Source organism: Eptatretus burgeri, chromosome 6 (genome assembly GCF_056783735.1).
Source record: "Eptatretus burgeri isolate ZD-2024b chromosome 6, Ebu_testis_v1, whole genome shotgun sequence".
Taxonomy (NCBI): Eukaryota; Metazoa; Chordata; class Myxini; order Myxiniformes; family Myxinidae; genus Eptatretus; species Eptatretus burgeri.
In genome coordinates this window covers 103,505,104-103,521,033 of record NC_140966.1, presented here as the reverse complement: position 1 = coordinate 103,521,033, position 15,930 = coordinate 103,505,104, and the positions used below count along the sequence as shown (strand labels likewise).

The following is a 15,930-nucleotide window of genomic DNA, read 5'->3' as shown; positions in this document are numbered from 1 at the left end:
AGAGAGAGGGGTGAGGGAGGGAGGAAGGGAAGGAGAGAAGGGGGAGGAAGAGAAAGAGGAGTGAGGGGAGGGAGAGAAAGGAAGGGAAGGGGGAGGGCGAGAAAGAGAGGAGGGAGGGAGATAAAGAGAAGGGAAGGGGGAGGGCGAGAAAGAGAGGAGGGAGGGAGATAAAGAGAGGGGAGGGGGAGGGAGAGAAAGAGAGGGGAGGGAGAGAAAGAGAGGGGAGGGTGAGGGAGAGAAAGAGGGGGAGGGAGAGAAAGAGAGGGGAGGGGAGGGAGAGAAAGAGAGGGGAGGGGAGGGAGAGAAAGAGAGAGGGGAGGGGGAGGGAGAGAAAGAGAGGGGAGGGGAGGGAGAGAAAGAGAGGGAGGGAGAGGAGAGAAAGAGAGGGAGGGGAGGGAGAGAAAGAGAGGGGAGGGGAGGGAGAGAAAGAGAGGGGAGGGGAGGGAGAGAAAGAGAGGGAGGAGGGAGGGAGAGAAAGAGAGGGGAGGGGAGGGAGAGAAAGAGAGGGGAGGAGGGAGGGAGAGAAAGAGAGGAGAGGGAGAGAAAGAGAGGAGAGGGAGAGAAAGAGAGGGGAGGGAGCGAAAGAGAGGGGAGGGAGAGAAAGAGAGGGGAGGGAGAGAAAGAGAGGGGAGGGAGAGAAAGAGAGGGGAAGGGGAGGGAGAGAAAGAGAGGGAGGGGGAGGGAGAGAAAGAGAGGGAGGGGGAGGGAGAGAAAGAGAGGGAGGGGGAGGGAGAGAAAGAGAGGGAGGGGGAGGGAGAGAAAGAGAGGGGAGGGAGAGAAAGAGAGGGGAGGGAGAGAAAGAGAGGGGAGGGAGAGAAAGAGAGGGGAGGGAGAGAAAGAGAGGGGAGGGGGAGGGGAGGGAGAGAAAGAGAGGGGAGGGGGAGGGAGAGAAAGAGAGGGGAGGGGGAGGGAGAGAAAGAGAGGGGAGGGAGGGGAGGGAGAGAAAGAGAGGGGAGGGGGAGGGAGAGAAAGAGAGGAGGGGAGGGAGAGAAAGAGAGGGGAGGGGAGGGAGAGAAAGAGAGGGGAGGGGAGGGAGAGAAAGAGAGGGGAGGAGGGAGGGAGAGAAAGAGAGGGGAGGGGAGGGAGAGAAAGAGAGGGGAGGGGGAGGGAGAGAAAGAGAGGGGAGGGGGAGGGAGAGAAAGAGAGGGGAGGGGGAGGGAGAGAAAAGAGAGGGGAGGGAGGGAGAGAAAGAGAGGGGAGGGGGAGGGAGAGAAAGAGAGGAGGAGGGAGGGAGAGAAAAGAGAGGGGGGAGGGAGAGAAAGAGAGGGAGGGGAGGGAGAGAAAGAGAGGGGAGGGGGAGGGAGAGAAAGAGAGAGAGGGGAGGGAGAGAAAGAGAGGGGAGGGGGAGGGAGAGAAAGAGAGGGGAGGGGAGGGAGAGAAAGAGAGGGAGGGGAGGGAGAGAAAGAGAGGGAGGGAGGGAGAGAAAGAGAGGGGAGGGGGAGGGAGAGAAAGAGAGGGGAGGGGAGGGAGAGAAAGAGAGAGGGGAGGGGAGGGAGAGAAAGAGAGGGGAGGGGGAGGGAGAGAAAGAGAGGGGAGGGGAGGGAGAGAAAGAGAGGGGAGGGAGGGAGAGAAAGAGAGGGGAGGAGGGAGGGAGAGAAAGAGAGGGAGGGGGAGGGAGAGAAAGAGAGAGGGGAGGGAGGGAGAGAAAGAGAGGGGAGGGGAGGGAGAGAAAGAGAGGGGAGGGGGAGGGAGAGAAAGAGAGGGGAGGGGGAGGGAGAGAAAGAGAGGGGAGGGGGAGGGAGAGAAAGAGAGGGGAGGGGGAGGGAGAGAAAGAGAGGGGAGGGGGGAGGGAGAGAAAGAGAGGGGAGGGGAGGGAGAGAAAGAGAGGGAGGGGAGGGAGAGAAAGAGAGGGGAGGGAGGGAGAGAAAGAGAGGGGAGGGGGAGGGAGAGAAAGAGAGGGGAGGGGAGGGAGAGAAAGAGAGGGGAGGGGAGGGAGAGAAAGAGAGGGGAGGGGAGGGAGAGAAAGAGGGGAGGGGGAGGGAGAGAAAGAGAGGGGAGGGGAGGGAGAGAAAGAGAGGGGAGGGGAGGGAGAGAAAGAGAGGGGAGGAGGGAGGGAGAGAAAGAGAGGGGAGGGGGAGGGAGAGAAAAGAGAGGGGAGGAGGGGGAGGGAGAGAAAGAGAGGGTGGGGGTGAGGGGAGAGAGAGGAGGGGGGCAGGGAGAGTGGAGGCGAAAGGGAGAGAGGGGAGAGGAAGGGAAGGAGAGAGGTGGGGGAGAAACTTTTGTATACTTTTATTATGAAGGTATCAAAACCCAAAACGAGAAAAAGAGCAGAGATTGCAGACCCTTGCCAGGACTTGTGTTTTGTGTGGTGTTTGTGTTCTGGTGTGTTACATAATTTAAAAGAGATATAATTAGAACTGTCGCTTTATAATTGCTGGCATGATTACCCGGTTCCAAATAGCCTGGTGTTGGCTCAGTGGTTAGGGTGGCGGCTTGGGATCCTCGGGTCCTGAGTTCAAGCCCCGTCGGCCACTGAATTAATACACCGGGGGTTGACTCAGCCTGTCATCCTTCGGAGGTCGGCGAAATGAGTACCAGTTCCAGTGTGTGTACTGGTTGAGGGGCACTGCATCAGCGACACAGTCACGCTTCAAGAAATGATGGCTACCCCGGCAGCTAAGCTGCCATACGACGACCACCACCACCATAAAAATGCTCAGGGATAAGGCCACAACTCAAAACGATGGAGTGAATCATCACTTATACTCCAAACTGTAAGGAATTCCCTGTATAGATTACCAGACAAGTGATGGCCAAGTTCTGGTAAGCCTATTGAGTATCAAATTTCATCAATAGATGGATCAGCCACTGAATACTAACACCTATACTAAATATTCTTAAACATAACACAAGACACTAATATCGCTTTTTCATTTTGATGTATTCCACTTGTTTTGCTGCATGACAAGGAAGGGTTTGATTACATCAAGTAAGGTTTTAATGGAATCCATATATATATATATATATATATATATATATATATATATATATATATATATATATATATATATATATATATATATATATATATATATATATATATATATATATATATATATTGTTGCGGATTCGCGCCCGCCGGCTTGCGAGCGGCCACATAACTCGAATCGCGGCCCCCCGCGTGGGATAGGGTTGCTCGCCAAATTCGACCTACCGAAGTACCCACACGGAGGGTAGACCGGGCGATCGCACCTCGCCACAGGTCGACTTCGGACACGGGCCACTTTAAGCGACCCGTTCCGTACTATCGGGATAACCGAGCGGTGTTATCGTCAACCTCGACGGTTCGATTAATTATTGGGCGTATTTAGCCCACGACCAACCCTTTACGTGAAGTAAGATGGAGATTCAATAAAGGAAAAGACGAAGCGAAACGGGAAAAACAGTTCAACATAAAGCACATTTATTCCGCGGCACACGGAAAGCACACATATACAATTATACACCAAAAGCAAATGTAACAAAAGAAGAAACACCACAATAATGCACAAAAAGCAAATGTAAAAGAAGAAAAACACACTGCAGATCTACTACTGACTACCGAGCACACGGCAACACTTATACAGTTTTACTTCACAGACGGCGCCGACAACACATATACTCAAAGCAAAAGAAAAAGGGACCACCCTCCACTATGAGGGGGCAGACGGGCCTGGGGCCGAGACCGCGTCGAGCCTACCCGTCTGGTGATGAGCCGCAAAATGGCGGTGGCGCCCCGACTCCGCGGGCCTCGCGGACAGTGTCTGGAATGGGGTGGGAACGGGGCCCCCTTCTCACACTATCTCAGCGCGGGGGGAAACAGGAGGGGGTTGTTGATGCTCGGGGGAATGAGGATATCTCGCTGGCTCGGGTCCCGCGACGAGCGTCTCCACCGTGACCTCGGTCGCGTTACCGGCCTCCCCTCTCCGCAGCTCCCCGACTCTGACACGAGCGCCCTCTCGACTGCCTTCGCCGCCGCCACCTCTCCAACTCTCCCACTCTCCACTCTTCTCAACTCTCCTTGACTGACTCAACTACTGCCTTTTCGGCGAGCGAACGCGGCCCTTTATAGCCCCCGGGGCTTCGCTCCTTCACCTTCGACCCTTCACCTCCGACCCTTCACCTCTGGCTGGCTCCCCATTGGACAGAGGAAAAGTGGGCGTGAATGCTTTTTGATCCACGAATCTGCATATAGCGATTATACTCCGACGCACCTGGAGGCAGGGCCAAATCGCCCCATGCTCACTGATAGGACGGAACAGAAGTGGGCGTGAATCGTTTTTGATCCGATTTCTTCGGAAAGGCTGGTGTTTTTGTACCCGCCGCTCGGCGCGCGCCCCGCACGAGTCCAGGATCGGTGTCCACAAGCGGCGCGGGAATGGCAGTGATGCGATGGTTGCGAGAGCGAGATGTGACGGCAAGGGTCGTGGCTGTGGTTGTGAAGCGGCGTTGCGGTTGGTGGTTATTGTGTGATGGCTGTTGAGACGTGGTTGGTGGTGGTAGTAATGGTAGTAATGGCGGCTGGTCCAAAATAAAGATAGTAAAAGAAAAACGGCTATCTAAAAGGGTCGCAGCCCGCATGAATGACATTTATTCCCTCTAAACAACGGCTTTGGGCCTAACTACACATATACTTACAGAGATATCTCACCTAAGGGACCTGAATGGTGGTTTGCGAATTTCGTCAACCACAACAATATATATATGTAGAAATCACTCCTTTATGTGGACTATTTCCAAAGTTATGACACTTTTTGTATTTGCGGAATGTTGGATTTTACATTTTGAAAGAGTTTCAATTTACTTTATCGATTTCAAGTAGTGTATAAAACATCATAGTTATGAAATATGCAGCTACATATGCATATTCTGCCATGTGGATTAAAATTTTCTCAAATATTGAAAAACAACAGGAATTCAGCGTCGGTCATTTTGAATTTGGCTAATTAAACACTTCAGCTACTCTATTTTGCTTGCTATCATGCATTTCCACAACATAGAGGTCATAAGCTTTCCAATGATACCAAACACAACTGGGCACTAATTTGGTACCGACAGTGGTCGGCCTCATGGACTATTATAGCCAAATCACTTGGTCACTGTCATATCCAAATATTAGCTTCCAAGCTCAAAACGTGCCTGAGATATTGCCAGGATGAGAAATAAAATAAATAAGTAATGAATAAATAGATAATTATTATGAAGCAATTATTTAATAGAAAATACTTTTATTGCCAAAGCACATCTTCACTTTTGCCCCCAAATTTCATCTTCTGAGATCAAAGGATGGCTGAGATGTTGCCCGGACAAACAAACAAACAAGAAAACAAACGGAGTGAAAACTGAGTACTCCCTTCCTTCGGCATCCGGCAATGGCGTCATGCATCGCCTGGATATGGAATTGGGAGGGAGCGGTGTAAAATTTATAGAATAACTGTTGAAGGAAGAGAAAGAGGGGTACCAATCTCTTACATTCAATGAAAGCATGGGCCACATTTTCAGTTAAATCACAAAAGGGACAAAACATCGGCACAGAAGAGTTAAACTTATGAAGTAATATATGTGTAACCAGGGCTTGATGCGCTCGTCTCCAATTCAGATCTCCCGTTCGTCCAAGAGTTGGAGAACGATACATCTTATTCCAAACTAGAGTGAAGAAAGCTCCAGCAGGTAAGGTCTCATTCCACCGGTTTTTTTAAACAGTTTTGTAAAACCAGGTATACACGCTTCTAGACATATCTTGTAGATTGTCCTTTTTCCCATGACGTGAAACATGCCGATTTACTCAAAATTTCAGGAAAACACACCCCCTTGTGTTTTTTGAAGCAATTTGAACTTCAGGGAAATAGAGACGTGAGTCTACCACTTCATCCACCTCAGTCCACCCGATGTTTAGTCTACGAAAGGTTTGAATTACTGCTTTCAAGACATTTTCCACTATTCTAGCAGAATGAACCCCAATTTTTGAGGAAAGTGAGCTAGTAGGTAGCCAGGCGTCTAAGGATGGCTTCAACAGGTCTCGCACTCTGTTTATTCCAACACTGGTGAAACAATGCATAAACGACCTGGAGGTTGAAATTCCTGAGAATAAAGGATTCTGAACTAATGGCCCATGTACATTGTACAAACTTTTGAGCATCGTATGATACCTCTAAACATTGCAATCCTCGGACTTGCCAAGCATTCAAAAGGCTCTGATGAAAACTGGGGAGCTGAGACATGTCAACGTGTTGCAGGTCGATGAGGAAGAGTTCACGGTCATATTACAGACCTTCTGCTTTATGCAGCCAGGTGTTTGTGAGAGGCCACCAACGAACACACTCACTGTACAGTAAGCGCTTTATCGTCAAAATCCGAAACGCCATTATCCGACTTGGGATATGCATCAGATTTTGACCACCCACATTTCAGGGTCTGCAGACCACGTCTGGGCCCAGCCAATGGTGGCCACCCCAGAAAAAAAATCAGTCAGAACCCTCTGAATGCATGTGACCAAGTATCTAGGAGGCTCGAGTGGGATAACTTTATGCCAAATAAATGGAACCACCAGGTTGTTTATGATTGTCACCCGTGTCTTAAGCGAAAGAAGGTGGTGCATTCTTTTCCACCTTGCCAGTTTCAATTTCATTTTTTCCAGGAAGCCTTCCCGATTTTTTTTTTTTTCGTGCGCTTCTATTCCTAAGAATAAACCGAAATACTTTAACCCCTCACTGCATTCAAAACAGGCATTCAAAACAGTTCAACTGCATTCCTCCTGGTAAAACAGACAGAGACTAGGAAGGTGATCTGAGGCTCACCCAAAAAGCTACACTTTTATTCCAATTAACCCTTGCAGTCGAAGTGAGCTCAAACTGGGTAAGACAACGAGAGACCTCAAAAACATATTTTTGATTCGTAACAGCAACACAAATATAATCACCCTTAGCTGATACGACTACTTTGGAGTATTTTGAAAGAGATTCCTAACACTGAGGTGCGGAGTAGAGCTAATAAAGGTTCAACGGATAGATTGGAGAACATACCTGATAGTGCACAGCGCTGACGGATGCCTTGCTGAAAGGGGAAAAGGTGACAAAGACTATTATTAACCTTCAGCAGACAAGATGCATTTTTGTACAATAACTTAACATAAGAAATACATTTTCCCCCAAACCCTGTTCTTCAGCAATGGGGCTGTTAGCAATCAACTAGAGGGGGAGCACTCGGTAGAGTGCAAAACCTCCGCCGCCAATACTACTGGGTCACTTAAGTGAACCTGATATCCTATTCATTGTAGGTCAAAACGGATCAGACTCGACTGAACCACGATTGAATAAACTAAACTAGATCGACATGCATGTAGAAATGGCAAAAAAATAAAATCGAAATTTTTTTGAAAAAAAAGTGGCAAAATTTTTTTTCTCTAACAAATTTTTTTTGGTGGGGGGGGGTTGGAAATCACTTAAAACATGTAGAAATGCAAAAACAAAAATTTAAATATTTTTCAAATAAAATCAATTTTTTTGAAAAAAAGTTGCAAATTTTTTTTTTTTTTGTCTTTAACAAATTTTTTTTGGGGGGTTGGAAATCACTTAAAACATGTAGAAATGCAAAAACAAAAATTCAAATATTTTTTCAAAATGGCGGCCATATTGGACTTTGGACCAAGTCCAAAATCTAATGGCATGATCCTTGGACCATACCTAACCCCCCCCCCCCCCACCAAGTTTCGTCGAAATCCATCCAGGAGTTTTTCCGTAATACTGTTCACAAACAAACAAACAAACAAACAGACAGGGGTGAAAACAGTAACCTCCGTCCATCTTCGATGGCGGAGGTTAAAAAAGAATGGTTAATACGGTCAAAAACTTTTTCTTGATCTAAAAGTAACAATCCAAAACCGGGACATGTAGTTCAACTGACACAGATTAAGTCTCTCACCAAAAATATATTATCATAAATAGAATGTTCTGCAATACAATATGACCAGTATCAATAAAGAAAGGGATGACTTCCTTTAGACGGGTCGCAAACACTTTTGACAGAATTTTAATTTTAAGACTATTTAATGTTTAAATTTAATGGCACAATTTAATGGCTGGGCAGCGTGGCCACATGGCAGGGATTCCCCCTCTACCGAATCTCAAACTACGGCACCCCCGGGCCCTGAGGCTGTCTCTGAGCCAACCTGCTCCCGATGAACGTGGGGGGTTGCCCTTCCCAGCATTGCCCCCCACCGATGCCCACGTGGCATTTTGGCGCTTTGGGTCCCTTTCCGAGGGTCGCCCGTGGCCGCTCCACTATCCCGGTCCCTTGGACCCTTGGCCTACTCTGGCTGACTGTCCGGTGCCCGGGGTGCCCTCTATTCGATACTCACCTTTCAACAGCCACGCTCCCAGCCAGTCCATGGATTCCTGCACCCTTCAAAAGGTATCAAGCCTTCTTCCCACACCAACAACAAAACGACCTCCTTTTGGTAAATTTGACTAACCAACTAACTGATATTACACTGACCCCGGGGTCACTTGGGTGGGAATCACTCCTCCCCCCACTCATTCATTCGCACCATGCATTCCACATTCACTCCATTCACACACTCAGGCCCGCTGACCCATACTCATTCATCACACATTTCAATTTTTTCATTCACTCCATACTCGACCTATGTTCCCCTAACTATCTTGTGCTCCCTCGTCATCCCTTACACTAATGCACGTTCCATTTAACTCCACGTAGCTAATCTACGTCCCCACTTCACATTCCATGTCTCCCGAAATCCATTTTCCATTCTAAATCTAACCTAAATTCCCACTACCTAGTCCATGGGCCCCATGGAGGACAGCTCCTGCCCCCATGAGGCCGGTCTATCTAAGCTAAACCCATCTTGCTAACTAGTGCTTCTTTTGCCTGAACAGGATTCTTGCCACATCTCTGCCGGGCCGTGTGCTTGGAGCGAGGATTTTTTTTTTTTTGCACCGCCATGGTGACGGTCGACGGCTCACTCGCTCGTCCCTTCCAATAGCCGATACTCGAGGCCTTGTTGTCGCCCTGCCAATCACACCGATCGCTCGCTTTCCCCGAGCCCCACGCCGAGCCGAGCCCCACGCGAGCCAACGTGTGCAGCTCACCCACAACTCGCGCCGCGAGGTCCGTGCCGATGAGGTCACCTGCGCACCGAACCTGCGCGGTTTGCCGTGCAGGCCAGCACGAGCGCATCGTCCCGGAAACCCGCTCCGTGCGTTCCGTGAACAGAACACACGGTATGCAGCACGTGATGGCCCGCACACGCGCTCGCATGGGGACCCCTGTTTGCCGAATTCAAACAACCCTCACCACCATTTTAACCGTCCGCGCGAGGGTCTCTTTCAAAACGCAGGACGTTCCCGCACCGGAATCCCTCCACGAAGACGCATGTGCGAGGGCCGTTCGCGAAATGCCGACCGGCGGGACCGGCGCGGTTACCAAAATAACTACTAGCGGCCCATTCGGCTCGCTATACCTGTCTCCCATCTGGATCGGTCCGTCCATTTACATGCATGCACTCACACACGCCATGACACTCATATTCTGCACACATTTCAACACACTCGCACCACTCATACACTTTACCATGCACTCCGGGACAATCACATCTGGGATTCGTGCTACCACAAGCAATCCCAGGATTTCCATACCCCCCCAAGCTCCGCGTGTACCCTTTCACATCAGACATCTCCTCAACCTCGCACGGCTCGACCGGACACACCTCGCAGCGATCTGCCTCGAGAGAGTGTATTTTCGCACCCTGTTCCTTAAGGAGGCTATCCTTCTGCTCGCACCGGGTCATGAAACATTCCACCAGCTCAACCCCATTGGCCCCTCTTAGCTCTACCTGTGTGTGCTCGTCTTTTTCCTCATCCAATTCGTTCCCCTCTCTTGATGTCTGCGTCTCCATCACCTGATCTATCTCTCGTATCTCTTCTATTATTTCTGACTCCTGGATTTTCGTCTCTGCTGTTTCCTCCTTTGTCTCTTATTTCTTTTAATTCCTGTGTTTCTGTCTCCTCGTTTAATTTCTCTGTCACCCCCTCTTGTCTCGTCCTACACGTCTCCCCATCAAATATAGCGTCGCTCGTCGTCCCGACCTACCCGTCTCCATCGCGGGCCCGACACCATTTGCACTCCCTCTGGTTGGTTCGGTCACTCCGCCACGTGGTGCCGCCATCTTCTCGCCCACGGTCCGCATTTCGCCACTCACCTCCTTCAAGTTTGCCCTCATTGCCTCTTTCCCCGCCTGGAGACTCAACCACATGCTCTGCATCTCACCCCGCTGTGTTTGCATATCACCCTTTAGCGTTTGCATATCACCCCTCAGTCGGTTTTCCATGCTTTGCGCATTCGCATCCATCCTCCACATATCACTCTTCATTGTTTGCATATCACCCCTCATCAGCATTAATATTTCCCCCAACTGGTCCAAGTTAAATGTTCCTGACGGAGCCGATTCGCCTCGGTCGGGCATGGATCCACCAAGGGTCGGGAGGGAAGTTTGACGGGGGGGGGGCGGTCATACGCCGCCGCTGCGCCCCTTACGGACTCTGAGTTTGGTTGCGGGGGCACGTCTTCTTGCATGGGGGTGGTGTCCTGGACCATGGGTTCATCTAACACTACACTTATACCCACCTGCCTCAGTTCGTCTTGGTTTGCCATTTTGCGTGTTGAGAACAAAATTTAAAATGCTCGTATTTTGGGGGAACGGGAGGGGTTGCTCCCTACACCCCTGATCCGAATCCCGTGAATTTCTCTACGGAGGCCGAGGGGCCGAATCGCACTCCTGACTACCAATTTGTTGTGGGCCGGGTATCGGCAACGAGCACAACCGCTAGGTGGAGCAGTAGCGTCGACTCTACCGATCACCCAGAATCTAGATCGTACCTTTCGGAAAACTCCGAAAGGTACGGGTCCCTTACAGGACTGTGAATCGTCAATAAATCGACCACGTGGGACAGGGTTATCTGCCAAACTTCAAAATACCTAGAGGCCCACGTGGCGAGCTACCGAGGATTCACACTCTCGACGGCACTCGTACGGGACGAGCCATATGCGTGCTCGACCCATGCGTAACCCGAGCGGATGGTTACCGAGGTCCCGTCGGTCCAAACGTAGAATTTGCCTTTTCCAAAATTTCCCAACACGCACCGTGCTAAGCCAATGAAAGAAACACAGAAACGAGCTGAAAGATTTAACCGGGGATTTATTTATAATGGGGTGCAGTGGGGAGCACGCAAGGAGCAGAGTTATCCAATTATAAGAAATGAAATGCAAATAATGTACAGCAAAATCACTTATCCAGTTTCTACTTAAAGACGGGGCCCCATGGACACACACACGCACACACAGACCCCAGAAAGAAAAATGGACCTTCCCGCCTCGTGCGGTTTGGCCGAGATGAGCGAACCAGACTGGCGTCGAGATGCGACCCGTGCTCCAGCAGACCAGAGCAGCGTCGAGAGATGCGTTCCGCGCTCAGCGTAGAGAGATGCGTTCCGCGCTCAGCGTAGAGAGATGCGTTACGCGCTCAGCAGACCAGACGCTAATATTTATTCTCTCTTTCCTTGTCCTTCTTGGGTGCGTTCCGCTCATCGTGGCCTGCTCTCATTGGGCGGACCGCGTGTTACGGCTCCGCCTTCTTGCAAAAGGACCACCCCTCCAACAGGAAGTTGAGTTACAGTATCCCGTGCTGGCTTCCCATTGGCAGAACGCCTCGGCTTTGCGCGCGCGTTGCTCATTGGGCGCAAAATGACGCATACCCTTATTTGGCGCCAGGCCAGATGAAAGGCTTCGTGAGCACGCCTCGCGTGGACAATGCCGCAAGCAGAGTGTTGTTATTGGCGTTGTTGTTGTAGTAAAAAATCCTAACTATCAAAATAACTTCGCAGCGCTTGTACATTTAATTCCCATCAGACCAGGCACGGGACCCTAACTAGAAACACGTACTTATCGAAATAACTAAGCTACGGGGACGGCTGTCTGTCTGTGTGCACAAGGCTTACAAATTCGTAACAGTATTACTCGGTGGAGTTCCGGTTTACCCTGTGGACCCGTGGTGACATTTCCCACACATTTATTGCTTCGTGTTCAGGTAATTTAAACGCCAATTCAATTGATACCGACAATGTCCCCAGGAAAAAAGGGCGAACTGCATACGGAATAAATAGATTGAACACTTTGTGTTACTCAGTCGGTAACTCGTCAGTCCCGTGTTGTATCAAAGCCGGACGTCTTGGTAACCGGTCATCACTGCCAGCAGTTATAAAGTGGCAGTTATAGTTAAAATTTCAATTTGAACATCTGATCTCTGTTTTACAGACATGCTACGCAATGTGAAGGGTGAAGCTGAAGCTTTTGGGTCTGTAGATGTAAAAGGTAAGTCATGAAACCCATATACCCAAACCTCTTTTGTATTTAAATTGTGAAGGCTTGTTGGTTTTATGTACATTGAATCAATTAGTCCTTTTCACACACACCAAACCTTTCCATCAAGTTTCATCCAAACCCATCCATAGCTTTTTGAGATATTTTGTCTAGGACCTGGCTTAGACATGTATGCACTTAATTTAGGAGAGGATAACTCAACTGTTTTAGGCTAATATGACCCTAAGGAACAACTTGGGATGTGTGCCAAAATCTCTATCTGGGACGAACAGCCCGAAAATGACCACGCCCTTTTTAAAATCTATGTACCCCATTGTCTATCATTCTATGCACCCTATTATCACTCACTCAGCCTGCTTTTGATTTATTCATAGCATCAGTGCTACAAGATCCGGAGAGAGAGAGAGGGAGAGAGAGAGAGTGAGAGAACGACTTATCCATCCAGGACTGCTATCAACTGAAGGAGAAGTTCCCACTCCTCTACAACTCCGACATGAATGGTGGATTTGTCATGAACACCACCAAGAAAGGTAGTGGAGTGCCCTTTGACCAGGCGCTAGAGTAGTGCTACAATCGGTCTGCCAAAGTGAGTGGGGGGATAATTGGGGTCACCAGAAAGAAGGAAGCAGTAGCTCTGTGGGGAATTATCAAGCATAAAAAGACCAGTACGTTGACCTCCTGAAGATGAAGGATGATGTCGAAGGACAACTCTCACTTCACCACGACTTCAACCCAAGTACTGCAACTAAGATAGTTGGGATGGTGCAAGACATAGAGGAGTATCTCCTGAAGGTGTGCAGTCCTCTACAAGACCAGGTAGCACTGAAGAATGTTCTCACTGGAGAAATTGTGACCAATGTAAATGTAGACAAGTTGTTGTGCTGTATCAAGGAGGGCAGCACTGCTTGTGCTAATTTTATAGATGATCGACTCAGAAATAGGTCGATATCGATACACTCAACTATTCGCAAAATCAAGTTTACGTCCCCTAATACCACCTTGAAATTGGCTCCCAAAGCAGGCATCAAAAGATGAGACACTCAAAGCTCTCATGTTTATTAAGTATGGGAGTCACCGGGGGTTCACTGTTGAGGAGCTACTCAAGCATGAGATCACCAACTCTGCATTCTTCTTGGTTGACGAAGATGGTTACTTGAAGGAGAGTACCAAATCACAACTTGGGACTGAGCTGCTGAAGCTGTGCCCACTAATAGATAAAAAAGGGCCAGAAACCTCCTCACAAACCCACGCCATCATTATCGACTTCATGGCCTTGGTGAGAAAGGTCCCCTTAAAGAAGCTTGATCCGCCCGTCAAGACATTCCATGACTTTGCTATTGCTTTGACATCTATGGTCACCAAAGCTGGGCACAACTGTGATGAGATCCATATCGTTTTTGATGCTTACAGAGAGGACAGCATCAAGAATGGAGAGAGGGGAGAAGAAGAAAGTCAAAATAAATGGTTGTCCTTGATGTGATATCACCAAACCAAAATGTTCCAGTGGTATTAGAGAACTTTTGGTCATCTTCCGTCAGCAAAACTGCTTTCCATGCATTCTATGTTGAGTGGCTCACCACCAATTACCATGGAACCAAACCTCTATACCTCGGTATATCACCACAGGCATGGATGGTGTCAGCTGGGTGTGCTTTTCCATTCCCTCGGCTCAACTGCACACATGAGGAAGCTGATGACAGGATGATGTTCCATGTGCAGGACATTCTAAGTCACCGGTCAGGACCTACATCCATGACGCTGTCATCAGGTGACACAGATGTCTTTGTGTGCCTGTTATACTACATCACAGTCAATTGGAGAGATCTTGGCCTCCAAGAGCTTTGGCTCGTCCGCAACTCAGGAGTGAAAAGATCAATATTACCACTCCACGATATCTGCATAGCACTGGGAGACGAGCTCACAAAGTGTCTCCCAGCACACCATGCGCTGACAGGGTGCGATACAACCAGCAAGATATCAACTAAACTTGCAGCCCTGAATGCTGTCTGCAAACCAGGAAATTCCTCTCTGATCCTGAATTTTGACGGTCCCCAGTTAGCAGAAAGTGCAACACAGATGGCAGAGACATTCTTGGTCAAGTGTCTCAAACCATCAACAGACCTGGAGACATTTGACGACCTGCGTCTCACTGCATTTTATAGCAATGCCCTCAAGATGGACTTTGAGAGAACCACTTGCACCTCAACTAATGCAAGGAAATATATCTATAGAGGCTATTACCAACAGCAGCTGTGGGTCCAGGCCCCATTTAGAGATGCCACCCTGATTATGAATGCCGAGTCTTATGGGTTTGTAAGAAGGGGCAGTTTATTAGTCCCTGAGATTGTGATCTCCAAACCCAAAGGCCTGTCAAATCCCTGCACATGTGGCAAGTGTGCTCGCAAAAATGGGTGTTCCTGCAGGGTAGCTTGGATCAAGTGTTGCAAGTACTGCAAATGCAAGGGAGGTGATTGTTTTAAAAACCCTATCACTGAATGAACACTGCTCATCATCCTCATACCTGGGCTCTGTTGTGTTACTCTTCATGTTACTGACCCTGGTTTACGTGACACATAAACAGTATTAATGTGGTTTTAAAAGTTGTATTGTTGGTGGTTGGGCAATTTCCCTGCTGATCTTTGAAACATTTAAGCTCTCGAGATACTGCTGCCTACTAAAGTAATAAGTTTTGTTTTTTATTTTTCATTTTAAGTTAACATTCCATTGATAATAGTATGTAAATGATTGAAAATACAATTTCTTTATATTAATCAAATGCTCGCTTTCTTTCTTTTTAAAAAATCCCTTGTATTGTTCAAATTCCAAATTGTCAGTTCAACTCTAGTAGATGACATAAATCTTCTAACTTTGCTCTAAGTCCAGAAAGTTCAAGTTAATAAATATATGGCAATTCCAGTATGTATGGTAAATAAAACGGTTTTTAGCCATTTTCTCATAAAAAATATCAAATTAGAAATTTTACACTCTTCTATGACCCCCCTAAATAAATAAATAAATAAATAAACATGGCCATTCTGAACATTTTGAGCACCTCAGAAAATCTGTAGCTCCAACGGTTTAGAAGATACAGTTATGTCAGAAGTAGCACTTTCGATGAAAAAGGGTGTGGTCATTTTTAAAAGGGCGTGGTCATTTTTAAAAGGGCGTGGTCATTTCCGGGCTGTTCGTCCTGGATAGAGATTTTGGCACTCATCCCAAGTTGTTCCTTGGGGTCATATTAGCCTAAAACAGTTGTTATCCTCTCCTAAATTAAGTGCATACATGTCTAAGCCAGGTCCTCTACTAATTGTGCTATGCCTTGTTTTTGCACCGATCTCTCAATGGTGAAAAATCACTTTAAAAAATTCTACTATCCGGATCTTCACTAAAAAAAAAAAATTTCGTCCTTGTCACACATCCATTCTGTCCACCAAGTTTTATCTGAATCCATCCATAATTCTTTAAGATATCCTGCTCTTTGAGATTGAAGCGAAACTTTACACTGATGATCGCCTATCCATGAGGAACAAAAGGTTCACACATTTGACATCATCGGTC

The 15,930-nt window shown here is 48.1% G+C and overlaps 1 protein-coding gene across 4 annotated transcripts in view; it reads left to right on the top strand.

Annotated features, from left to right (window-relative positions):
- Positions 1-15,930, top strand: part of LOC147025500 (uncharacterized) — a 186,633-nt gene that overhangs the window by 17,476 nt on the left and 153,227 nt on the right. For 3 of the 4 annotated variants that reach the window (XM_085886972.1, XM_085886973.1, XM_085886974.1), the window contains exon 2: positions 12,307-12,363. In XM_085886972.1, coding sequence (XP_085743098.1) covers positions 12,307-12,363 — 57 coding nt within the window. Of the gene's footprint in view, positions 1-5,578; positions 5,650-12,306; positions 12,364-15,930 lie in introns of all 4 variants that reach the window. The other variant, XM_085886971.1, reaches the window with a different exon arrangement.